Consider the following 22,732-nt stretch of genomic DNA (forward strand, 5'->3'; position numbering starts at 1 on the left):
TATATGCAGCCCAGTCAAAAAGCAAACCATGCAATGTCGATGTCATAAACAGAAAGGTAGGGAACGTAAAAGAACTTGCTCAGCGTCATACATTCACTGATCCATAAGATATTTTATATTTTTCAAAGCATAACATTCACACCCCTGCAAAGAGACATGTCAACAGTTTAAAAAATCTATTTTCGCTTATAAACTGTGCTGTTACCATATATGCAATTACAGAAAAGTAGCAGTAAAACAGAAACAGATTTAGTATATTTATAGTAGATTACCATGTGAATAACTGTTACAAAAGCAACATTGACAGAAACTTTATCTATAGCCTTTGATTTATGAGCTTTTGTTTTTAGGGCCTTATCAAACAGGCTTGTTTACATGGAATCTCTCCATTTAAGTCAGTGTTTCCCTTGTTGGCTGTGGCTGCTGAGGTTAGCAGCTTCCTGTCACCGTTACCATAGCTGTTTTTATCAATCCAACCATTACAGCGCATCTGCCATCTGTCAGTGTGGCTACAACACGCTCTGTGGCTGCACAGCACTTGTCCTGATGTGTTTCCGCTGGAGCCTGCCAGTTTTCCACTACACAGTTTGTTCACTATCTGAAAGTGGGGTCAGGCTTGTGCTGAAGCTCGGAGCGCGGCTGCTCACCGGGAGTATCAAAGGTGTCAAAGTTCAGAGACGCATCTTATATCACTTGCGTTATACTACGCGCCATCTGTAATCTTTGCACGGGTCTGAATGGAGCCACACAAAACGCTGAATCATTTTGCCCGTTTGAATCATTAGATGGCAGCTTTCCAGCTGCCTTCTCTGGCGATTTCCATTATTCTGTTTGTGTGTGTTTGTGTCAGAGTTTGCGTGCACATTGACGGGACTGCCCATTAAATGACCTCTCCCAGTCCAACATACCCTATACAATCTAGAAAAAAATGGCATGCCATATCAGATATGGCACCACAAATTTGTGTACACAGGGTTGAACAACCACAGAATCAATGGCAAACATCATGTCACATACTTCAGCTACTGTAACCAGATAAACAGATTCTGGCCTCAGTATTATGAGGACAAGTTGGGCCAAATAGTTGACAGGACTGCACCTGAGCACATGAGGGATTTTCCTATGCATCTAATAAAAATGACAAGTGCTTACCTGGCTGAGCGGGCCCCTATGCTGAAACCCATGTATCCCTCCTGAGGGAGAGAGTCATCCCCCAGCTCTTTGAGGTCCTGAGGCCGCAGGTATTTGTCCGTGTCGCCGGTCATCGCATCCTCACCTGGTGGAGGGGTGAAATCATAAAGTCCTCGAGTCAACTACAAAAGCCAAACCGGACGAGAGAGGCGATGCCTCACCCCAGGAGTGAAAAAACAAGCCCCTTACTGCCGACATCAGTCTCTCACTTATTTGATGGTGGTACTCAGAGGAGGCCTTGGATAATTTATCAGCACCACTCTGTCGTTTAACCCAACATACCTCACTGCCACTGCATAGCCCACTGCAACTTTTCTCTCTGTCTAATCATTTGACTGTGGCACAACAGATCACAACAGATCCGGGACTGTGTCATGGGTTAGACAATCATAATTTTAGAGGAAAATGCCACCGGAGGCAGCAGCAAAGCCACTTTGCGGTATATCTGGAGCTCTCCTGTCAAAACCAAACGCAGCCGCTTCCATAACACTCAAACGCGGAGCGCAGCAGAGGCTGTAACAGCTACCAACGCCTGATCACAACAAGCAGGGAATAAGCAGAAACTGCAGAGCCGCACCGCACCTCGATCGGCGGACCGGTGGACGATGACACGCCGGTCAATGAAGCCGGCGGAGCGGCCACAGTGCTTCTCCTTCTCCCTCATGTCCGGCTCTGTCCTGCCTGCAACCCTCTGCTCCTTCACCGCAGCCCCTCCCCCTACCTCCAGTACTGCCGCACTCCGATCAGACACCAGAACCACTGTCAAGTTAGATGACATTAAAAGCCGGCGTTTCCGGTACCAAATTTCAGAATAAAACGAGGACTGACAGGTTTTAGGTGTCAAAGCTCACCGCCAACGACCATGAAACTAGCCAACACCTTCTATTCAAAAAACAAACGAACAAAACGTTTACATTAGAAAACTAAATATTCACTGAAAAGTTGAAGTTAGGGAAATGTTGCGCTCTCGGTTTCACACCCATGCTTCCAATGGGTTCTTCTGGTTATTGAGATTTATTTTATTTAACTACCACATTTTCCCATGATTTACATCCCTCTGTCCCATTGTAACTTACGGTGCGATGCCTTCTGTCTATAACAGGAATCTAGGCCTACAGAAAAGTAATATGCAGTTTCTCTTTGCAGCTAAATATTTCCAGGTAAATCCAAGCTTGAAACATTGAGTTGTTTTGTTATGAAGTGCAGTAAATTATTCATTAAGTCTGCTCTTTCTCTCCGTTTACTCTTTACTACTTTAATTTCCTACTCCCATAATGACTCTCAACTAATCTGAAGAGAATACTGTAAGCAATTTTTATTTATTAGTACAGTTTAGCGCGTGACAACAAGTGCAGTCACACTGACAAGCTGCCCATTTGTCCCGTTACACAAAAAACACTGTGACATTAATTGATTAGGGACAGTTATTTTTGCACATTTAGTGTATCGTGTTTCTCAGTAACTGGTTGATGTCAGAGCAAAATGCTAAGTCTGGTGATATCCGCGTACCTTTATTCTAACACACTGACACAGAATAACACACCGTGCGTTACCACTTTAGCCATCACTCTTCAAAACTTAGGTTATGCACTCAAGAAGAAGGAAACTGACACATATGACAGATTTCCCCCCCCCCCCTCAGGCATGTTATGCCTTTATTCTGACGGTAAAATGGATCACCTAACGTCCTGTGTTTTTCTAGCTGTTTCTGTCTGACTTGACACAACCGAAGAACAATCGGCTCCACCGCTGCTGTAATAATGTGGGCTTATCAACGTCCCATTCAAGCTCGGGTACCCCACCACACAACACCCCACCCCTGACACACACACACACACACACACACACACACACACACACACACACACACACACACACACACAACTTTTGTATAGGCTGAGTGAAACGATATCCATCCCTACCCACTGGTAGAGAACTAAAAACAATTTGAAAGAATAGTAATAATAATAATAATAATACTGAGTGACAAACTTTCACCTCGGTTACTATGACACTCTCCCATGTTCTGTCTGTCGGCAGATCATCTGTCTTTTAAGTCCGGCCACCGAAACTCCTCTTGATGCTCTGACAACTTACCTCTCTCCAGCTCAGCCATATCCACAGATCGCAATTCTTCTTATCCCCCCTCGAGTTATTTCTGCTATTTCTAAAACTCCGGACACCGTTGCCAGGCCGACCAGAGAATCCAGAGAGCGGTGAAGACTACCAAGCAGTCCATTCAGTGCTCCTGGTGCCGATGGAAAATGTTGCCCTCCTTCCACCCCTGCGCACTTTAACCCCCGCTCAGACCGACAGACCTTCGGGCGCGCCTCCGCCGCCTTCTCTCCGCGGAGAAATCAGAAACTCAAAACCCCGCCAGGTCTCGCGTCTCCCTGCGGCAGAACAGGACGCGCTGTCGCACGGAGACAGCGGAGCCAGCCGGGCCGTCTGACCTCCGCAGCCACGCCACGGGTTAATTCCGCCCTGCAGGCGGCTCAAAAAAACAAAAAAGAGAAGAAGGAGAGGCTCATCTCATTGGATTGAAAGAGAGAAAGTCTTCGCGCTTCCCTGGCTCAACGGCATCTACGACGAACTCCGGCTGAAGAGCGTCAACGAGGGGGGGGGGGGGGGGGCTGGAAGTGTTTACCGCCCCGCGGAGAGCCCGGTCAGCTGACCGCTGGTTTGAGCAAAGGCTTGGGAGCCTCAGCGGAGGAGACAGTGACGGAGGGAGGTGGGAAACCGTCGCTGGATACTCCTCGCGCCTTTTATTCCCCGCTACAGTGAACGTTACGGTCAAACTGGGAGTAAAGGCAAAAAAAAAAAAAAAAAAGATGAAATAACTACATCATGCATCACTTTGACATTTTTTTTTTTTTTTAAATCCTGAGCAACATTTCTCTGTCCAGTTCTTCCTCCTACATGTTGCACGCAATGACTAAAAACTTTCACAAGAGTAGGGGAAATTTAGAACAATTGCGCAAGAGGCGTTTGACGGTTAAAGAGCTTCAGTGTACGCAACACCAACGGTTGTAATAATACCCTGCACAAGCCAGTGCTATGGGGATTATGGAGACGCTCCGCACTGGGATGACAGCAGAGCACAGCAAGGAGTGAGGTTGTTTTCTGAGGTTGGTACAATACGCGGCCGTAGTTGTCTATAGAAAGCATGAGATGAGAGTGTAATTGCACAGGCAGGCCAAACACACACACACGCACACACACACACACACACACACACACACACACACACACACACACACACACACACACACACACACACACACACACACAGCAGCAGCTAAAGACCGGGAGTGACCGGCCACACTCACGTCAACCTACAACTTAATAGGATTCGCTTCCCTCATATAGGATTAAAGAGAGATGTGGAAACTCTTTACTGCTTCTTGCACACACACGCACACACACACACACAGATAAAGCAATAAACATACTACAAAAATACTACAAACATACTACAAAGAGGAAGGGATGCAGGCCTGAGTGCAGAAGCCAACTGAAGCCAGTCTGTTACTGCTACTATTGGGCAAAGTGAATGTCAAGGCTGCAATGCACACGTGCAATGCTGATGAATTATGCACACAGTATAAACAGTTCTGTTGAGTACATGGGGCCATGGGTACTTTTATTTATCATTCTTGCGCGGTAGGGATAATACACCGAATCACAGATATGCCAATGAGGATCTTCATTATACAGCTACAGTGCCAACTCATCCATGATCACCTATTATATGTGTGTGCACGTAACTCTCCGAGTCCAGCTGTATCACCCGAAGTAGAAACTCCACACCCCGGACTATCCCCTGAGCAACAGCTCATGACCAAGCTCATCAATTTTACAGGCCTGTTGGCTCCGTGGTTCCAAAACAAAGGACGGAAGACTGAAATGGGCAGCCTGAAAGAATTGGACTCGTACCATACACTTGGCAATGCTATTTGGCTCTGCAGTGCTAAGGCAGCTATGCTACTGCTAACTTTGTTATTATTAATGGTACGTAATTTATTGATGTTTTACAAACAGTAAGACAACAGTAAGACAAGACTATTTCATTGAATGTATGCAGGTGTCTACATAGTCTCTCACCTGAAATATGAAGTGAGTCACATTGTCCTTGTTTTCATTTTCTTACAGCAACTCCCTCAAAGAGATTGCAGGGTTGAGGTGAGGATGATACTTCATACAGTGTCTTTGATTAAGAGACCTATGGCGTGCAAGCAGTTAAAAATAACTTTTTTTTTTTTTTTTTTTTAAGTTTCAGTGAAAATAACATCAGCGGTGTCAGTTTGTGGACACAAACAGGACACTCAGACCTGCTGAAAAACCAAGGCCGGATTCAAAGCTAAAAACAGCTAAAAGAAAATAATGTTTGCTGATGGATTTCATGGACAAAATGGAAATAGCTGTGACTTTATTCTTTTTCTGATGATGGCAGGCTAAGATTTACAGCAAATGAATCAAAAACAAACCAGCTCTAGCTCTGTCTGACCCGCTTATTGGCTCTTGAGATAAGAATAATTTTGCATCAACAGTGTATCTATCAGATTCATAGCACTTTAAACAGCATAATTACAAAAGTGAATAACGTTGGGTGAGTATATTTTAATTCTGCCCGGAGAGTCTCTCGTGGAAATGAACAGCAAAGCTGATTAGCAGAACAGCAAAGCATTGACGGTTAGCGCTTCAACAAGGCAGGTTAGTTCTGCTGAAGTGCGTTATGTTAAAGGCAAACAAAAAAAACTAAGGAACGGTGGCGGCAAACTTGTGACAAATACCTTCATCAACATCAGAAAAAGATTCCTCATTGAGAATTTCTGGCACATTGGCCCGGACTGTGTGATTCGAATAGACATTCAGTGAAACATGCACATGTTAATGAAAATGACATCACATAGCACACAGTCACAAGTGTGTGTAAATCATGCAAAGTGTTGATATTAAAAACAAGTCCAACAAGGTTCAATTAATTTGATCTTAGCACCTAATGGTTGAAAATGAGCAGAATAAAGAGAAGTATTAGCATTTTTCACATACCTTCATCGTCTGACATGTCGAGGAACTCATTCATGGTCTCTGGGACATTGATTTTGTGTTTTTCTGATGCACTCTGCAAATACGAAAAGTATATGGACAGGTGAACAATTCAGTTTTGCCAAAACAATATTAGAAAATAAATATCTATATTCTGGACAATTCCCTGAAGCTATAAACCGGGGAAAACCCTGAGTTACCTTCATAAAAACAACACTGAGCTGAGAGATACAATACAGGGACTTAGGGGTGTTATCATTTGCCATAACAAACTCAGGGAGTTGACCTTGAAGACTAAGTATTTTGAAAGTATAATATCACCTGAAACTGAGTGATATGTATTTCCTAATATGGACATTTAGCTGAATCTGAGCCGTGGCCACTGTCACAGTAAGAAGAATTGATACGGTATGTTTGAAGGCCATATTACCCCACAAAACTGACCAGCAAAGGTCCAACAGGCCTGAAGACGTAGAGGCATAAAACAACAGCCCCGGCCTCTGCACAGTGAATAATGGATCACTCACACAAGGAGTAGGGAAACAACCTTGAACTTTAAGTTACATCCCCGTAGATAGAGACATTTATGACTAATACACTTGGCTGCTGATTTTGCAGGATCCATAGTGACCTCCCTCTCTGTCTCTTCACTTACTGTCCCCCTTACACCCCTGTCTCCTCTTCACCGTCCCACTTTCTCAGCCTCTCCCTCCCCCTCTTCTTCCGAGCCACGTGAGTGGATCAGACCACTGTTAGTTACCTGGGCTATTTGGGGAGAAACCTTAAGCTCCGACCTAAGCTCTCTCTCTCTCTCCCTCGCTCTTAATCACGACAACGTCACACATTTGACAGTGTGACTGACTGACTTACTTGCTGGCTGATTTTGCAGGATTCACACTGTCACAGTATGCTGCTGGCTGACTGGCCTTTAGCAAAGAGTCGGAGGAGTAAGGAATGAACATCTAAAATTATACTATTCGTCAAAGCTTTTAGTCATTACTTGCCTTGTAGCTTCTGATTGCAAAACCAAAAACTGTGCTTGCAACTGCAGTGACATACCAGAATATCCCAAAGTGACAGAGCATTAAGAGTATTGACATTTTCACTGAGATTGATAACTTTTCTCAAGCTAGTTTCAAGATGACTTTCATACAGTTAAGAAACTGTTAATAAAAATCAATGGCTGCCTGGAAGTTAAGAAATCAATTTGAAAAAAATACTACTTTAATATTTTTAAACTAATAAATGATGCAAAGTATATGAGATTTGTTAATGTGCTAAAACATGCAAAACCAATAGTGCTGTCATTTAAACTGAGGATGCTGGATTCTCACTTGTTAAGTGTTTTTATAATGTGATAACCATGCTAATTTCCTCAGTGTTACATGCATTTATTGTATTGGCCTGGCTCTAGTATTCAATTTATTTCCAAGTTATTGAAAATATTAAAAAGAATGAAATTAGTTTGGAATTTATTGGTGATGTAATAGATATTGCCTTTAACCATATGAGATGCCATTGACTGGAAGACAGTGTCTCACCATGGCGGTCAGGTTTTCGTCCGTCATGGGCCTCAGAGTGTCCACCACAGAGATGTACCCGAGACGATGGGCAATGGATAAGGCAGTGTTTCCATTCTGACCAGTGACAGACCAACAGGAAGTTATTCACGGGAGGCGCACAGAAAACACAAAGAGCATTCAGTATTTCATCAACCTTAAGCTCTGTTGGAGTGTGTGTGTGCCAGAGTGTTTGTGCACTGACCACGGTGAGCTCGTTGGCCGAGGCCCCGTGCTGAAGCAGCAGGTTGATGATGTGGGTGTGGCCCTGCTGAGCTGCCTGGTGTAGAGGAGTGTATCCGGTCTAGACAGAGACAGACACACAGACACATAAACACAGTCAGGGAACGAGAAATGATTAACTCTGGATGTATACATTTGTATATAAAGGACAGTAACACAAGACAGTGCATGATAGTGTAGTTGGATGAGTAAGTATGCAGTGAGTATTTGTCTACCTTGGTTTTGCCATTGACTCTGGCATGGTTCTGCAGCAGGAAGTTTGCCATCTTTGCGTTGCCATAGTGACAAGCCACGTGCAGCGGAGTGTAACCCATCTGCATGAAGGAAAGTGGATGGAGCGACAGACACAGAGGTAAAAAGGCGAGTGGATGAAAAGAGGAGGAAAAGACATGCATGCTAACTGGAGGCCTCATCTGGTTACATTTACATTTGTTTCTGTTATTTTGAAAAGTGCTTCAGTAAGAATTATTGTGAAAGAAAAAACTAATGGTTTATATATGCTGTCTCTGATTCTAAATACAACTTCCAAACTGCATCATATTTCATGTCCATGTTAAATTATCTGTACAGTGCATAGTGGTAATGGAGGAGATCAGTGAATGAATAACCTATCCGCTGTAAACAACTGTCCTGTCAGCACAAATACACACACACACACACACACACACACACACACACACACACACACACACACACACACACACACACACACACACACACACCATATAACCTTGTGTTAGCCCAACCTTCAGCTACAGCAGGTTTGTCTCGCTGAAGGTGAGCAGCGTGTTATGGGGCCTGTGTGTGTTTGCGTGTAAGTGAATGCAACTGGCAGTGTTAGACTGAATATTAGATCAAGTGCATGCTCATGTGCATGTGTATGTGTATGTGTTTGCTGCAGTGTGTGGTGCATCCATAAAGGCTCAATTATTTATTCATGTAGCCTCTGAGATGATTATGGAAAAATGTGTGGGTGTGTGCCCAAGAGTGTGCGAGTGTATTTTTCTGATGCCTTAAATACTTTTGTGTAATTTTTTCTCTATCTGAGAAAGCTTGACCTTTGTTTGTGGGTTGACATCAGCCCCGTGGTTGAGAAGGACTTCTGCAACATTGACCCTGTCCTCCTGAGCCGCTAAGTGGAGTGGTGTAAGTCCGCTCTTTATATGAGGAAAGGACGCACAAAAACACAGGAGAACACACGAATGAATTTGTTATGGTGGGAGCACACAACAAGACTGAAACATGCTATCTCCCAGGAAAAACTATGCTGGAAAATAGGTTGAAAAGCTGAGAGTGACCAGGTAAAATGGCTACGTTAATAATGGAACAAGTGAGAAGTGTTGATCTACAGTCTGGAAATGGTCATTGAGGTGACACTAGCACAGATTACAGGCTAGGTGTTTGTGCATGTGCAAAGCATGTCTACATTTGTGTGAGTGAAGAGTCTGTGTGAATGAATAAACTGTACATCTTGCAGCTATGTGACTGAGTTCACCTTATTGCACACGTTGACGTTAGCGTTCTTGGCCAGCAGCAGGGACACCAGGTCCACGCTGCCCTCCTGAGCTGCCAGGTGAATGGGGCTGATGCCTTGCCGTGTCACCGCGTTGGTGTCTGCGCCGTACTCCAGCAGTGTGGTCCCAATGTCCATTTGGTTCTTTTTGGCAGCGATGTGGAGCGGGGTGTAGCCATTCTAAGGCAGACAAAAGACATGCAGGGGTTAGGAGGTTGGATGGAGCTCTTCGTTGGATTTGATGGTTGGGGTATTGTTCTATTGTGATAAAAGACGCTGGTTATGCTCAGTATTGCATAAAACAGGGAATGTTTTCATTAGCTGTCGTCTTCTATAATGTAGTTTATTCCATCCTGAATCAAAATGGAATTCACATCATATACACACATTATAGACTAAAGTGTAGACAAAGCTGTAGGACGGACATTCAAGAAATAAATATAGCTGATAAACCTGATATGATAAAGAGACAGAAAATGACAGAAAACAATATTTCTGCACTGCACTCATGGCTAATGAACTCGTGCCAAGAAAAAGTTCAGAAGGTTTAATAGTTGAGCCGATGCAATTTGTTTTGTCCAATTTGCCTTTCTGCAACCTCATAAGTAATTCAGAATAATAAACTGTTTGAAAGTGTAAGTATATAACAGGAGTTTTTGGGGCAGATAAAAGTCATGATACAGATATTGGAGCAAAAATGCGCAAATTCAACATTGTGCATCTCAGCATATAATCCGTTTAGTCATGGAAGCAAATATACAGTCATGTAACCTTGTCTCAGCTGTGGATTGACCCACAGATACTATATATAGATAATAATAATAAAAATTATCAATAATAATGGACTTTTAGTTCATAGACAATCATGAGGTTGCATAAAACATTTTGTCCATTTTAAAATAAATACTGTTTAAAATTAAAAGTACAAAAAGAGAAACATTACGCGTTAATATCATTATAAGGATAATTTTATATTTATCATTGGTGGGGGACTACTGCTCATTGAAGTGCTTGTGAATGAGCATCTGAGACAAAAAAAGTTTCCCTCAGCTGGCTGTACACAAGCACAACAGCAATAAAGCAGCAGACAGAGTGAACAAACAGGGGAGTGGCTGAAAAAGGAGTAAAGTAACTATTCTGACATTCTCCACATACAACATTAAATTAAAGACAGCGTTTAAAATCATTTCCCTGTTAGGAGCTCCATCGGTGGTCATGTGAACTGCAGCTGGGCTTTATTCAACCCCCTGGGCAGCCTTGAGGTCGACCGAGGGGTGGGGTGATTTTAGCTTATATGAGAGTGAGCGTGAGGTGAGTGTGGAAAAAAAAAAAAGAAAGAGTCACATATATTTCTAGGGTCTCTGTGTCACTACTGTCACTGTGTTTGTTGAAATTGAGCTGAAGTCACGTGTTCTTTCCAAACTCTCCTTCTCCTATGAATGATGTGTGATTTTATTTCTTGGATTGTTTATAGTGAGACTTGTTTCACAAGTACAGAGATGTGACCATGCAGCATGTTTTATGTAACTTTGTGTTCATTCACTGCTCGCATTTGTGTGCGCAAATGCTAGCAGACATCTACTCTAGTAAACACAGACTGATCCCTTTCCAAATGCACATAAATTAGACCAAACACACCAACTTATGCATCCAGCCAAATGAAAAACAATTTATAGTAGAAGAAACTGAGAGAAAGGGAGGCAGGGAGAAATAACTAAGAGTGTTGAGGGGAGGCAGGAAAAGCGAAGGAATAGAGACAGATACAGATTAAGGGGGAGAGAGAGCTAGCAGGAGAAAGAGCCGGTATCAAAAGGAAGACAGCGTGCTAAGATAAGTTAGTCTTACAAGCTTTGGTCTCCTCTTGTCGTTTGTCTGTCTTGAACGTCAGTCGACAACCCAAAACAATCATTTTATGCCATATTTTGTTTGCTGGTTCTTCCATTCTGCTCATACTCACTCTGTGGTTTTCACAGACTACCAAAGCCTAGCAGGGGGCGAACCACAACTTGACCATAGGTCAATGACGATGTGTGTACCTTGTGTGACAGACATGTCAACAAGAGCAGTAACTAAAGAGCTTTTTTTTTTGGTTTTGTTTTTTATTGGAAACACACAAAATTTATAGCTCTGGAACAGACTACACAAAGGTGGGTGGTTTGAGGTAGTGACTGACTGTTTTAATTTATGACATGTATTACACATCACCAGTCCATTTTCATGTGCTGTCCAGTTTTGTGTTATGAGAAATATGAAATATAGCATGTAAACCACCAAGCCCAATATGATGACAGTATAAGCTAAATTCTGGCTGGCTGAGTGGTTTCAAAGTCTTTGCTGAGCTCAAAGAAAAAGCTGCACATTCACTCACAATGTCAAAGACTAGACAAGATGGAATGCGAGGAAAAGGGTGAGTATTAGTTCTTCATACATACACATGTACATTAGATCAAAAAGCACCGTTAATGGTCTGAGAGGGCACTGAGAGACTAAGCCAGGTGGATTCATTTTAGTATGTGTGTTTATTTGTGTTTGTGTGGATACCTTGGCGGCAGCGTGTGGGGAAGCTCCCTGATCCAGCAGCAGCAGTGCCACTCTCTGATTATCGTAGTGAGCGGCTACATGCAGTGGAGTTAGCCCACTCTAAAACACACACACACACACACACACACACACACACACACACACACACACACACACACACACACACACACACACACACACACACACACACACACACACAAATGCAGAGACACATCCACAAACACACCCACACACACACACACACACACACACACACACACACACACACACACACACAGGCATGCAACACAACACCAAGTTAGAAGATCACTGAACACATACAAGCAAAAACACGCTGGTTAGTAAAATGAAAGAACCAAACAGACAGAATGTAACAACATGAAGGGAGATGGACATCAAACTGATGGAATAAATTTAGTACAGAACACAGTTTAGAGCAAACCTAGAAACCCAGAAAAAGGAGCTAGGGGAGGGTGGCATTACCAAGTGTTTTTTAAATGGATTATTTAGCTTAGGAAGTAGGAGAATTTTCTCAGCCCATAAAGGAACGCTTACAAGAGCACTTCACTGATGTAGCATTGCACTCCTATAACACTGTCGGACTCACAATGGACAAAAAAGAATTAAAAATCGATGCAGCAGAACCGACATATTGTCTTTTTTATTCAATGCGTTCTTCTTCCTTCTCAACATTTATTATTGAAAAGGACACTCTGGACCCACAAAACACCGTATACAGCTTTTGTCATATATGCAGTAGTACTCCACAAAACCTGTAAACTGACTTTGATGTGTAAAATTGGTGGAGTTCCCCTTTAGTCCTTCATTTTATCTGGAAAAAAAAAAAAAAAAAAAAAATCAAAAGCACCAAAATTGGAGATACATGATTTTCATAGGACAGAGATGATGTGACACTTTATAAAAAATTTTTTAGCAGCAGCAGGAGGAGCAGCATTTCATGTTATTGATTAGGTGTAAAGATCCCCTGCAGACATGTTCAATTACCAATTTTGTATTATTTTCAATTACTCTTTTGAAAATTCTTAAATTACATTTACTCCTTTCCCTCATTGAAAAATCCAGAATCTACAAATATGCAAATGCTTTTCTTTTCAAAAGTTTAACGCAGGAAGTCTACTATTTCACCGGAAAGTCCATTCTCAGTGTGTATGCACCGGAGGTTTTAAGTTTCCACACCACACTTGGTTTCCTAACTAGTTGCGACGTCACAAAATCATTCTCATAGTTAGTCTTAAACTCAGATTTAAGGTGAGCACAGAGAAACTTTCCCCCTCCAGCAGATGAATGTGAAAACAGCCCTCAAGTGTCAAACTCTGCACATACATCATTCTGCACAGTAAAGCTCAAATATCAAAGTGAAGTGCCTACACATTTTTGCAACGACGGGGCCTTTAAACATCCTATTTCTGTTTCAGCACTTTATTACCCTTTTCTCAGCTAGATGATGGTACCCGATGCTTCTGAGCTACAGCCAAAGTATTCCATGCACACAATACACAACTTATAACCCACTCAGCAACCGGGACTGAGTCACCAGGATGCTAACTGAGCCACTGGAATGTCCCACTTATTCAACAAACACTTGAAATGAAAAATGTGTCCATCGTGATAATCTGATGAGCTGTTACAATGTGTAGTTACAACTATCATATTTTGGGCCGAAATGTATTTTGGTCAAAATGTGCGAAAACCAAATAATCGTCTTTGTCTCTTGTTTTTCCTCTCATCTCTAAAGAAAGCTAGTGTCATTAAACTGCAATAAAAGCCTGAATTTGCTTTGGGTTTAGACGCAGACACAGTGTGGAAGCTTCATTATCATACCTGACTGCCATTATGTTAAATGCTCTCAGATGGTGGCACAGGCACACAGAAAAACTAGCTAACTTTATAATCACTGCCAGTAGGCCTGTGCTAAGTGAGTGTGTCAATATGTGTGTGTGTGTGTGTGTGTGTGTGTGTGTGTGTGTGCGCATCTGTTTACAAATGCGTTTGCATGTGGATGTGGAATGGGTGCGTGTCATCGGGGCAATGAAAGCAAATCTGCCCGGAAGGCTTTTGCAACAGGACAAGCATCTGTTGACTGCGTTGTCCTGGGATCATTCCTAAACTTGCCACTCCTCCTCACAACCGCCCCTGCCAACCCCTTGCTGCAACTTAGAAAATCCAACTCAACAAGGGGTTCTGTTTACTCTCTTAGAGACAGGTTGGATAAGGGCAGGCGACAGAAGGACTTGCTGAATGATAAATGGACACAGTATCTAAACGACTTCCTGATTTTTGGCCATTTGTTGGCCAGATCTCACCAGAAAAGTTGACTGGCTAATCCACAATTAAAAATCTTCACAAAGCATCAGGATAACTCGACCACTGCGTATATATAAATTCTTAATTCTTCATACAGATGCTAATAATCCTATTGGGTGTATTTAATACTTTTCCCAGTGCTTCTCTTTTATGATCACAGGAATTTTTAAAGATTATTTGAAAACCATGGCTCTGATCCTGACACACCTTGCTGCTAGTTGCTTGTGACGATGATTTGTAAAAAAGCTGAGTTTATACTCATGTTGCCTTCATTTTTCTCTGTGAGTGTCATCTCCTATCTAATATAGATATAGAGTCACATTCGTGCCAGGCCTCTCCCTCCTCAGACAGCTCATGTTTCCCAGCAGCACAATACACTTTAGGGAGTGAATCTTAATCTTGACCAACATATAAGGATGTTTTCTTATATGTTGGTCAAGATTAAGATTCACTCTCTAAAGTGCATTGTGCAAAGGGGCCTCTCCCCTTTTTTAAGACATCTCACCTTTCCAGCAGCATCAGGCGCAGCTCTCTTCTGTAGGAGGAGACTGGCCACCTCCATCTTGCCATACTTTGCTGCCACATGCAGGGGACTGAACCCTTTCTGTTGAACACAAAATAATATACATCATCAAAATGAATGACAGTGGACAGAGAGTGAGAGACATAGAGAGTGTGGAAAGCGTAGAGAGGAGGAGTAGAGGAGAATTCAAACAGGAAGTGAATATTTGCGATTCTTTAGGTCAGCCCTTGCTGGCCTGGGGTCAAGCTCCTCTTCATAACAACATACTTTTTCTCATAGTTGTAAAGAACTTATTTGAATTACTAATGCAAAGACACAGTATGGATTTTTACTTACAATTTTAAAAAATGAAAGATTTGAACACATAACGTGTTTGTAGCACAATTGAAACATGATTTTACTGTAAAAAGATTTTTTTTTTTTACTCAAACAAAAAAAATTATCAACCTATTCAAAACCCATTTAGTTCATTAAAAACTTCTTCATCCTAATATCAACATCTCCGTTGACTACAATGTTGGATGACCTTTGACACATGACATTATCTTCCAGACATTGAAAAACTAAAGTTTGTGTTGTAGTTCAATGTTGTTAAAAGAGTTTGAGTTGGGTTGAATTAAATTAAATTTGATTTTCAACCATCATAAATTCACTGAATTCACTTCATTAAAATTCATGATGACCGATTAATAATTAGTCATGCAAAGTATTGTCTTTGCATGACTAATTTGGTTATAGCAACGGATGAACACAAGATACCCTGGGAAACTAAACCAAAGGCCCCTGACTCCCCGTGCACTCCAGATCAATAAATGGCTGTGGTATAATGCGGTCATGTTAATCTTGGCTTCCAACCTGTGTGTATGAGAAGATATTTAAAGACATTAGGTCATATTTTCCAGAGGAACGTGGGACTCCCACAGATTCTCATTCCATGCTCTGAAACACGTGACATGTTTACAGTCAGTTCTCTGGTAGTTTATAAAGCAAATTATCATTTTAGAGAAAAAACAGATTACTGGATAGAAAAGCTAATTTTAAATGTTTTCAAATGAAGGCAATTTATTGATATATCTGTTAAATACACATCATAAATGGGTCAATTCATGGCTCGCATCCCCGATTTCCACTGTTCCCAGGTTGGTATGACGTAATTTCCTTGAACAGGTGACTCAGGTGATGTCCCAGAAGATGCTGCATGTGTGTCCGTGTGTGTCCTTGTGTGTCCGTGTGTGTGTGTGTGTGTGTGTGTGTGTGTGTGTGTGTGTGTGTGTGTGTGTGTGTGTGTGTGTGTGTGTGTGTGTGTGAGCAAGAGTAAAACAGAGAGAGACAGAGAGAGAGGGAGAGAGAGAGAGATAGAGCAATGGCATGACAGGTTTTTCCCCTCATTAATCTGTTTTACTGACAGAGGTCACCTTAAAAGACAGCCCCCAGCAACATATCATGCACATGTACAAACCAATTCCCTTAAGTCTACTCTAGGACTCTTTTTGACCTTGATCTGTGCAATTAGTCAGAAAAAAAAACCCAATATCTGACTTCATGGATGAAAAGAACCCTCCTAAAGTAAAAGCAAGTGTCTTAAATTACTGTGCCAGCACTAATACTATCACTGACCTGTATGTGGACACAGTAAAATCGACGTGGCTCCACTAGATGACAGAACTTAACAGTGGCTTTTGTTGTGAGGACACCTTATCAGGAGCAACAAACTCTGACTAATAAACATAAGGCGAGCACCTCGGAGGCTACTGGAAAGGGACTGGTGCCCACTAGTGGAGATACGTGGTACTGAAATAAGTGGACATGATCTGTACTGCAGTGCTTGGTTCTCCAGATGTGCTTGTCTGTGTTTGTGCGTATGTGCTCTGCTGTCAGAGAAAAGAAAAAAAAAAAAAATTCAACTCCATTCCGCCGTGCACTCATATACGGCCGTCAACCCAACTTACCTTAGTTGAGGAGGAGAGGGAGGCTCCATTCTCCAGCAGCATGGCAGCAACATCTTGGTGCCCTTCGCGGGCAGCCAGGTGAAGGGGGGTGTAGCCTGAGGTGGTGGCAGCGTTGGCAGAGGCACCGCACTGCATCAGCTGTTGGACGATGTCGACCTTCCCCAGCCGACTGGAGATGTGCAACGCTGTCTGGTCGTCCTGCGGAGAAGGAAGATTTTTTTGTTTTGTTTGTTTTGTTTTTTGTTTTTTTTTTCCCCCTCCCAGACACAGTAACTGATAGTGAGGCTCAGTGTTCTCACCTTGGACTTTGTCTCCACCTTGGCTCCGTTCTTAAGCAGGTATCGGACTACGTCTGCCTGCCCTGCCCTGGCTGCCATGTGGAGAGCTGTCTCGCCGCGCTGGAAAACACACAGTAAGGGTTGTCAGTGAGAGCTTTTCATATCCAGTGGTGTGAGAGTGGAACTCAGAACACAATCATATACTTTGAAAACACAACTCACTACGTTGGTGGTATTGGGTGATGCTCCGTGGTGTGTCAGTGCGTGGACTATGTTCTCATGGCCCATGAAGGCTGCCACATGGATGGGTGTCAGGCCAGACTGTAGGGAAACAGACATGATCATTGCTATGAAACGTTAAAATAAATACAAAACCTTAGCAAAGCTGAATTTTCTCTCTGCATTAATGTAGAAGTTACATCAAGTCCAAACTAACACAGGCCTCATTCAAAGGAGAGCCGGAATGTGTATTAAATGGTACAGCTCAGGATACTTCAAAAAAATCAGTATTGCTTAAAGAAACCACCTCTGGTGCCAAGTCCTTAAGAGGTAGTCAAGCGGAATAAAGTAAATGGGGTCCAGTCTGGTGTAGTACCTCAGTGACAGCCTGGATAGACGCTCCATGTTTAAGCAACAGCTCCATCACTTTGACTCTGTTCTTCTTGCAGGCAATGTGAAGTGGAGTGAAACCGTTCTGCTCACAGACAGAGAGGGAAAAAAATCTCAGTGTAAAGCCCGTGTGGCTGCTTTTATTAGGCTGAGAAGGGGAAGCAAATTACCTGCCAGGAAATGAATGAGTGGTACAGAAAATGTCTGTTGCAAACCACAAGAGTGAGGAGGAAACTTTCCCCTCAAAATTCTTCTTACTCCTTCAAATCCTTTTTGTATCCCTTTGATACCGTTTTTTATTTTGTAACAATGTTTTATCACTACTACTCATTCTCCTTTTCCACACCAGCACATCAGTGCAGCAATAGCCTATTGGCTGGCCCATTTTGCTCCACCTATGAAATCCAAGTTTCTCCATAACCAAAAAAACTACACTATGCAATGGTAAAATAGCATCTTCTTTGCACGTTGCCTCTATTAATTTAATGCATTATTCTTTATGAAGAGAACCTTCTGTTTTGCCAAGCATCAGATTTTGTGAGAGCAACTGAACGCTTAGAATTTTTGAATCCAGAAAATGATCAAACATAGAATTATTCAACATCAACATAAAAATATCTTTTGGTGACTAGCGACTGATCATATGACTATTAGTCCAGTTATCTGCCTTCAAAAGCCAGAATTTGCTGGATGCTTTTGTCCAACATGACCACGTATTCCTCCCACCCTGGCCACCCCTTTATCCCTACCAGGGCCTTGGCATTCGGGTTGGCCTTCTTGTCCACGATAAGCTTCGCCACCTTGTAGTGGCCACAGTGGGCAGCAACGTGCAGCGCTGTTAGGTAGTCGTTGGTGACGTCGTCCACCGGCACGTCATGCTGGAGCAGAAGCTGGACACAGTTCAGGTGGTCCCCCTGTGTGGCCATGTGGAGCGGCGATAGGCCGTTCTATAGTGGGGGGAGAGAGGGAAAGAAGGAGAGAGAGAAGGGGGAGAGAGAGGAAAGGCAGACAGAGCGAGACAAAGAAAGAGAGAGACAAACACACACGCAGACGGACACATAGACAGATGGACAGACAGACACAGTAAGTTAGGGCGTGGCCTTGCGCTGCACAGAAAGACTGTGAAGGAAGTTGCTGAGAAGGTTACAGAAGCATTGTTATAACGAGGTCATTACAACAATGTCTATTTTGTTACACTGGTCGTCCTGCGTGGTCAAACTGTACGGCTACGCAGCGGAGCCAGGCTGTTCTGGAGAGGTCGCACAGAGGTTATGGAGACAATGCGACAACACTAGAGCAACAACAACAGACCTGCTATCTTATTGGTTAACAGATTTCAAATGACTCTGTGTGGTTACCAAATCTAGTTTATGAAAACAACTGTATTACAGTGTTATTAACAAAGTGTACTCTGTTTCAAGTGAAATGTGATTTATTCTATTCTGTTTTATAAAAGGCAGTAGAAAAAAAAAACATGTGACATGCGTTTGTGACCTTTCCTTTCCTATTCTGAAAAAAGCCGTGTCTCCTGAATTGATTGTCCCAGTAGCTACCTTGGTCTTGGACAGGATAGGTGCTCCTCGGTCTAGTAGGATTTCTACCACCTGCTCGTGTCCACTTCTCGCCCCACAATGAAGAGGTGTCAGACCGTCCTGAAAAAGAAGATAGAGAGCAAAGGAGTAGATAAATCACAGGAAATTAAAAATCCTTGTAACACAAATTACAAATAGTGTGGTTTGCAGCATTGCTACATATGGTTAGGTGGTTCAATCAAAATGAGTTATATTCATCATACATTTGAAATGGTTTTTGAAACTTTTCATTGGATGACTTGTTCCGTAGTGGAAATAGTAAGTAAGGGTAAGAATTTGGCTCCACAATTAGTAAGTCACTGAATGAAAAAACATAATTACGGCTCTTACAAAACTGACGTAGTGACTGATAAACTTCACACTGCACGTGTGAAAAGAGTCAAATCTGGATGAAGAAACAGCAACAAACGCCACAGATTTATGGAGTTTTATGAAATTTCCTTACCGCAAACTTTACATTTTACTGATCATGACACATATGCATAGTGGGGAATAGGTACCATTTTCACATATGTAGGGAAGACATAAAATTGATAAAATTAAAATTAAGCAAAAAGCCATATCATTCAGCCTCATGTGCTTAATTTCTAAATGTCTTATAGTTTTCTTCAGAGAATCGGGTCCCTGGTCTCACCTTGGTCTTGGCATCGATTTTAGACCCTCTGTCCAGGAGCAGCTTGACCATGTTGCTGTTGCCTCTTTTTGCTGCCACATGAAGTGGTGTGATGTCATTCTAAACAAAAAAGAAGAAATAGGTGTTATGAGTCAGCTGTCAAATCAGATGTAATGGTTTATTATCTACACAAAAGCTAACATTATGCATGTCCATTTAAAAAGTCTATGACTCAACTGAATTAATTCATTAGCTATAATAGAACACATGCAATCTTGGACTTGGACTCTAAATAGATTGCAGCGCTTTTATTTCTAGTTGGTCAGCTCTAATATAAAACTTACACTCCCCTTTTTCAGGGTACATAGTCTTTCATTATCAAGCACAGAGTTGTGAAACAGCTCCACAGCTGAAGCATATTTCTGGACCCAACTAGTAATCAGTGCCAAAAAACAGCACAAAAACCAACAGTCCTGAACAAACTAGCTGATATAATTACAGACTACTGTTGACTCTGGTTAACTACTATCTAATGTGGCAAAAAACACATTTTTAAATGTAATTTTTAATTTTAACTGGCACCCGCTCTAGACCACAATGTAAATAAATACTAATCATACTCCACTTGTGTGTTTCATTATATCAAAGTACTTCTTAAAATAATAAGAAAAGGTAAAGAGATGCACCCACTGTGTTATGAACACTGAGGAGCTAATAACACAGCTCATGTAACATTTATACTGCTGTGTATGCTTTATTAATGCTTTATTCAATGGACAGTAGGGGATTTATCATTCATTATTATTTTAAGTGGGCACTGGGAAATCAAAAATACATTGTATTAAAATCTCTTCCATGCATTCATATTTATGAATATCCTTAACTAATTTCAAAGTCAGTCTGAGGTTGAATTAACACATCCACCATTTAATAAAATATCCTATTTTTCTCAAAAAGACCCTGTTCTTTGAGAAGAAATATAATCCAGTGCCGTTCTAGGTCCTCATTTAACCCTATGGATCTTAAATTATGCAATTCAAAAATCCAGAAAGCTCCCCTCTTAACGAGCAAAATCTCTAAATCTCCCTCTGTCATCGACAGAGATGCCTTCTCAGTTCCTACATGTATAAGGTAAGAGACCGAATGACTTATTTTTATGAAATATGCTGCAACTGGATTCTCTTTTTTAAACTGTATAATGTATTGAGAAGAGTTGTGCAACATGTTTTAATTTTGATTCTTTACAGTGTCCCCACTATCTTTTATTTGTTAATGGTGAAAAGTCCCGACAGATGTCAAAACAGAGAGAGACAGAGAGAGAGAGAGAGACAGAGAGAGAGAGAGAGAGAGAGAGAGAGAGCAGCGCATTACAGTTCATGTGGGGGGTTCTGGTTTCACATTGTTTTTCCTGTCTCGTAGCAGCAGCAGATGCCTTCACCTCCAAATGTCAAGTCCAGTAAATGATAGTGATGCACACATCCAACATTTTACATTCGCGTCTTCAGTTGATGCTCTTACCCTGAAGGGCTCATAGTAAATACAAACTGTAGAGTGACTTAGCATTCGTACATGGGTTTGGTTTGCGATGGGCCTATAATGAAGGAGTGCAATGAATACAGTTGGCCTCTTTCACAGAAGACATTGTGACGTGTCACAGTAGGAAAAGCACAGGTGTAAATAATAAAATGAGGGGTAGCTGAATTCCACTGGACCTGGTATTGTGCATAGTGCTTCACTGTCACGGCTTACTGCAACCTTTGAATAAAACGGAGACATTGTTAATGTTATCAGTAACACCTGTGCTTTTCTTACTATGACAAGTCAAAACGTTTTCCGTGAAAAAGGCCTATACGCCTTTGGCGACTGCTTAAAAATAAATCTTGCTGCTGCTGTGAATCTTGGTAGTACCCCTCCCAAACAGCAGAGGACAGAATAAACTCACCCGAGCCATGAAGTCCACAGCGGCCCCTCGGTTCAGCAGAAGCGTGGCCACGTTAATGTTGCCATAGTGAGCCGCGATGTGGAGGGGGGTGAAACCACTCTGAGGGGTTGAAGAAAGCCGTACAACACACACACATGCAAAAAGACAAGCACACACATTACATTACAAACCATGACAACACACCACTCATGTACAATACAGTAGAGGCCTTGAGCATTTATAGCAGTCTACAAAAGCCTATGGTCGACATACAATCACACTCCATCAGACAAGGGACACATTCTACTATACACTGTTACACTAACACCTGACTTTTCTCACAGTGGCAGAAAAAGTCCTTTTATTGAAGCATCAAACATGGGACTATGGTATGCTGACATCTAGAGGGGTTTTAAATTCAGTATACCATGTGGGCTTCTATTGACTTTCATGGTACTGAAATATAACTCATCATTACACTAACACACTGGGTAAAGTACACTTGGATTATGTAGGCCTGAGTGTAATAGACAATTCTATTTTGACATGTTATTTAGAGGTAATTACTATGAATCTCACTTACAGCATCCTGATACTTTCATTGTGCAAAAACTGCCCTGCTAATGAACCTTAATGTCCATTTGTATCATCTTAAATGGGAGCCATTTCCTGGTAAAACCCCTGGCTTAGTGAGTAACAGCTGTCAAAGCGACAATAGGACACGGGAAACAATCTGTCCAATGAGTGAGGGAATCTCACATTAAGCTATCTAATCACTGGAATCCCAATTTCAAATAACCAATAATCAAGTGGGAAGAAGGTATCT

The 22,732-nt window shown here is 42.0% G+C and overlaps 1 protein-coding gene across 1 annotated transcript in view; it reads right to left on the bottom strand.

Moving 5' to 3' along the window:
• The window catches only part of LOC120796449 (ankyrin-3-like), a 130,355-nt gene that overhangs the window by 34,571 nt on the left and 73,052 nt on the right, over positions 1–22,732 (bottom strand). The window contains exons 7-23 of the mRNA XM_040139319.1: positions 21,928–22,026; positions 20,007–20,105; positions 19,334–19,432; positions 18,530–18,727; positions 17,767–17,865; positions 17,394–17,492; positions 17,193–17,291; positions 16,894–17,091; positions 14,927–15,025; positions 12,097–12,195; positions 9,538–9,735; positions 9,101–9,199; positions 8,258–8,356; positions 8,005–8,103; positions 7,782–7,877; positions 6,244–6,316; positions 1,153–1,276 (exon numbers count right to left, since the gene is read on the bottom strand). Coding sequence (XP_039995253.1) covers positions 1,153–1,276; positions 6,244–6,316; positions 7,782–7,877; positions 8,005–8,103; positions 8,258–8,356; positions 9,101–9,199; positions 9,538–9,735; positions 12,097–12,195; positions 14,927–15,025; positions 16,894–17,091; positions 17,193–17,291; positions 17,394–17,492; positions 17,767–17,865; positions 18,530–18,727; positions 19,334–19,432; positions 20,007–20,105; positions 21,928–22,026 — 1,976 coding nt within the window. The remainder of the gene's footprint in view (positions 1–1,152; positions 1,277–6,243; positions 6,317–7,781; positions 7,878–8,004; positions 8,104–8,257; positions 8,357–9,100; positions 9,200–9,537; positions 9,736–12,096; positions 12,196–14,926; positions 15,026–16,893; positions 17,092–17,192; positions 17,292–17,393; positions 17,493–17,766; positions 17,866–18,529; positions 18,728–19,333; positions 19,433–20,006; positions 20,106–21,927; positions 22,027–22,732) is intronic.

The sequence above is a fragment of the Xiphias gladius genome, chromosome 11 (assembly GCF_016859285.1).
Source record: "Xiphias gladius isolate SHS-SW01 ecotype Sanya breed wild chromosome 11, ASM1685928v1, whole genome shotgun sequence".
Taxonomy (NCBI): Eukaryota; Metazoa; Chordata; class Actinopteri; order Istiophoriformes; family Xiphiidae; genus Xiphias; species Xiphias gladius.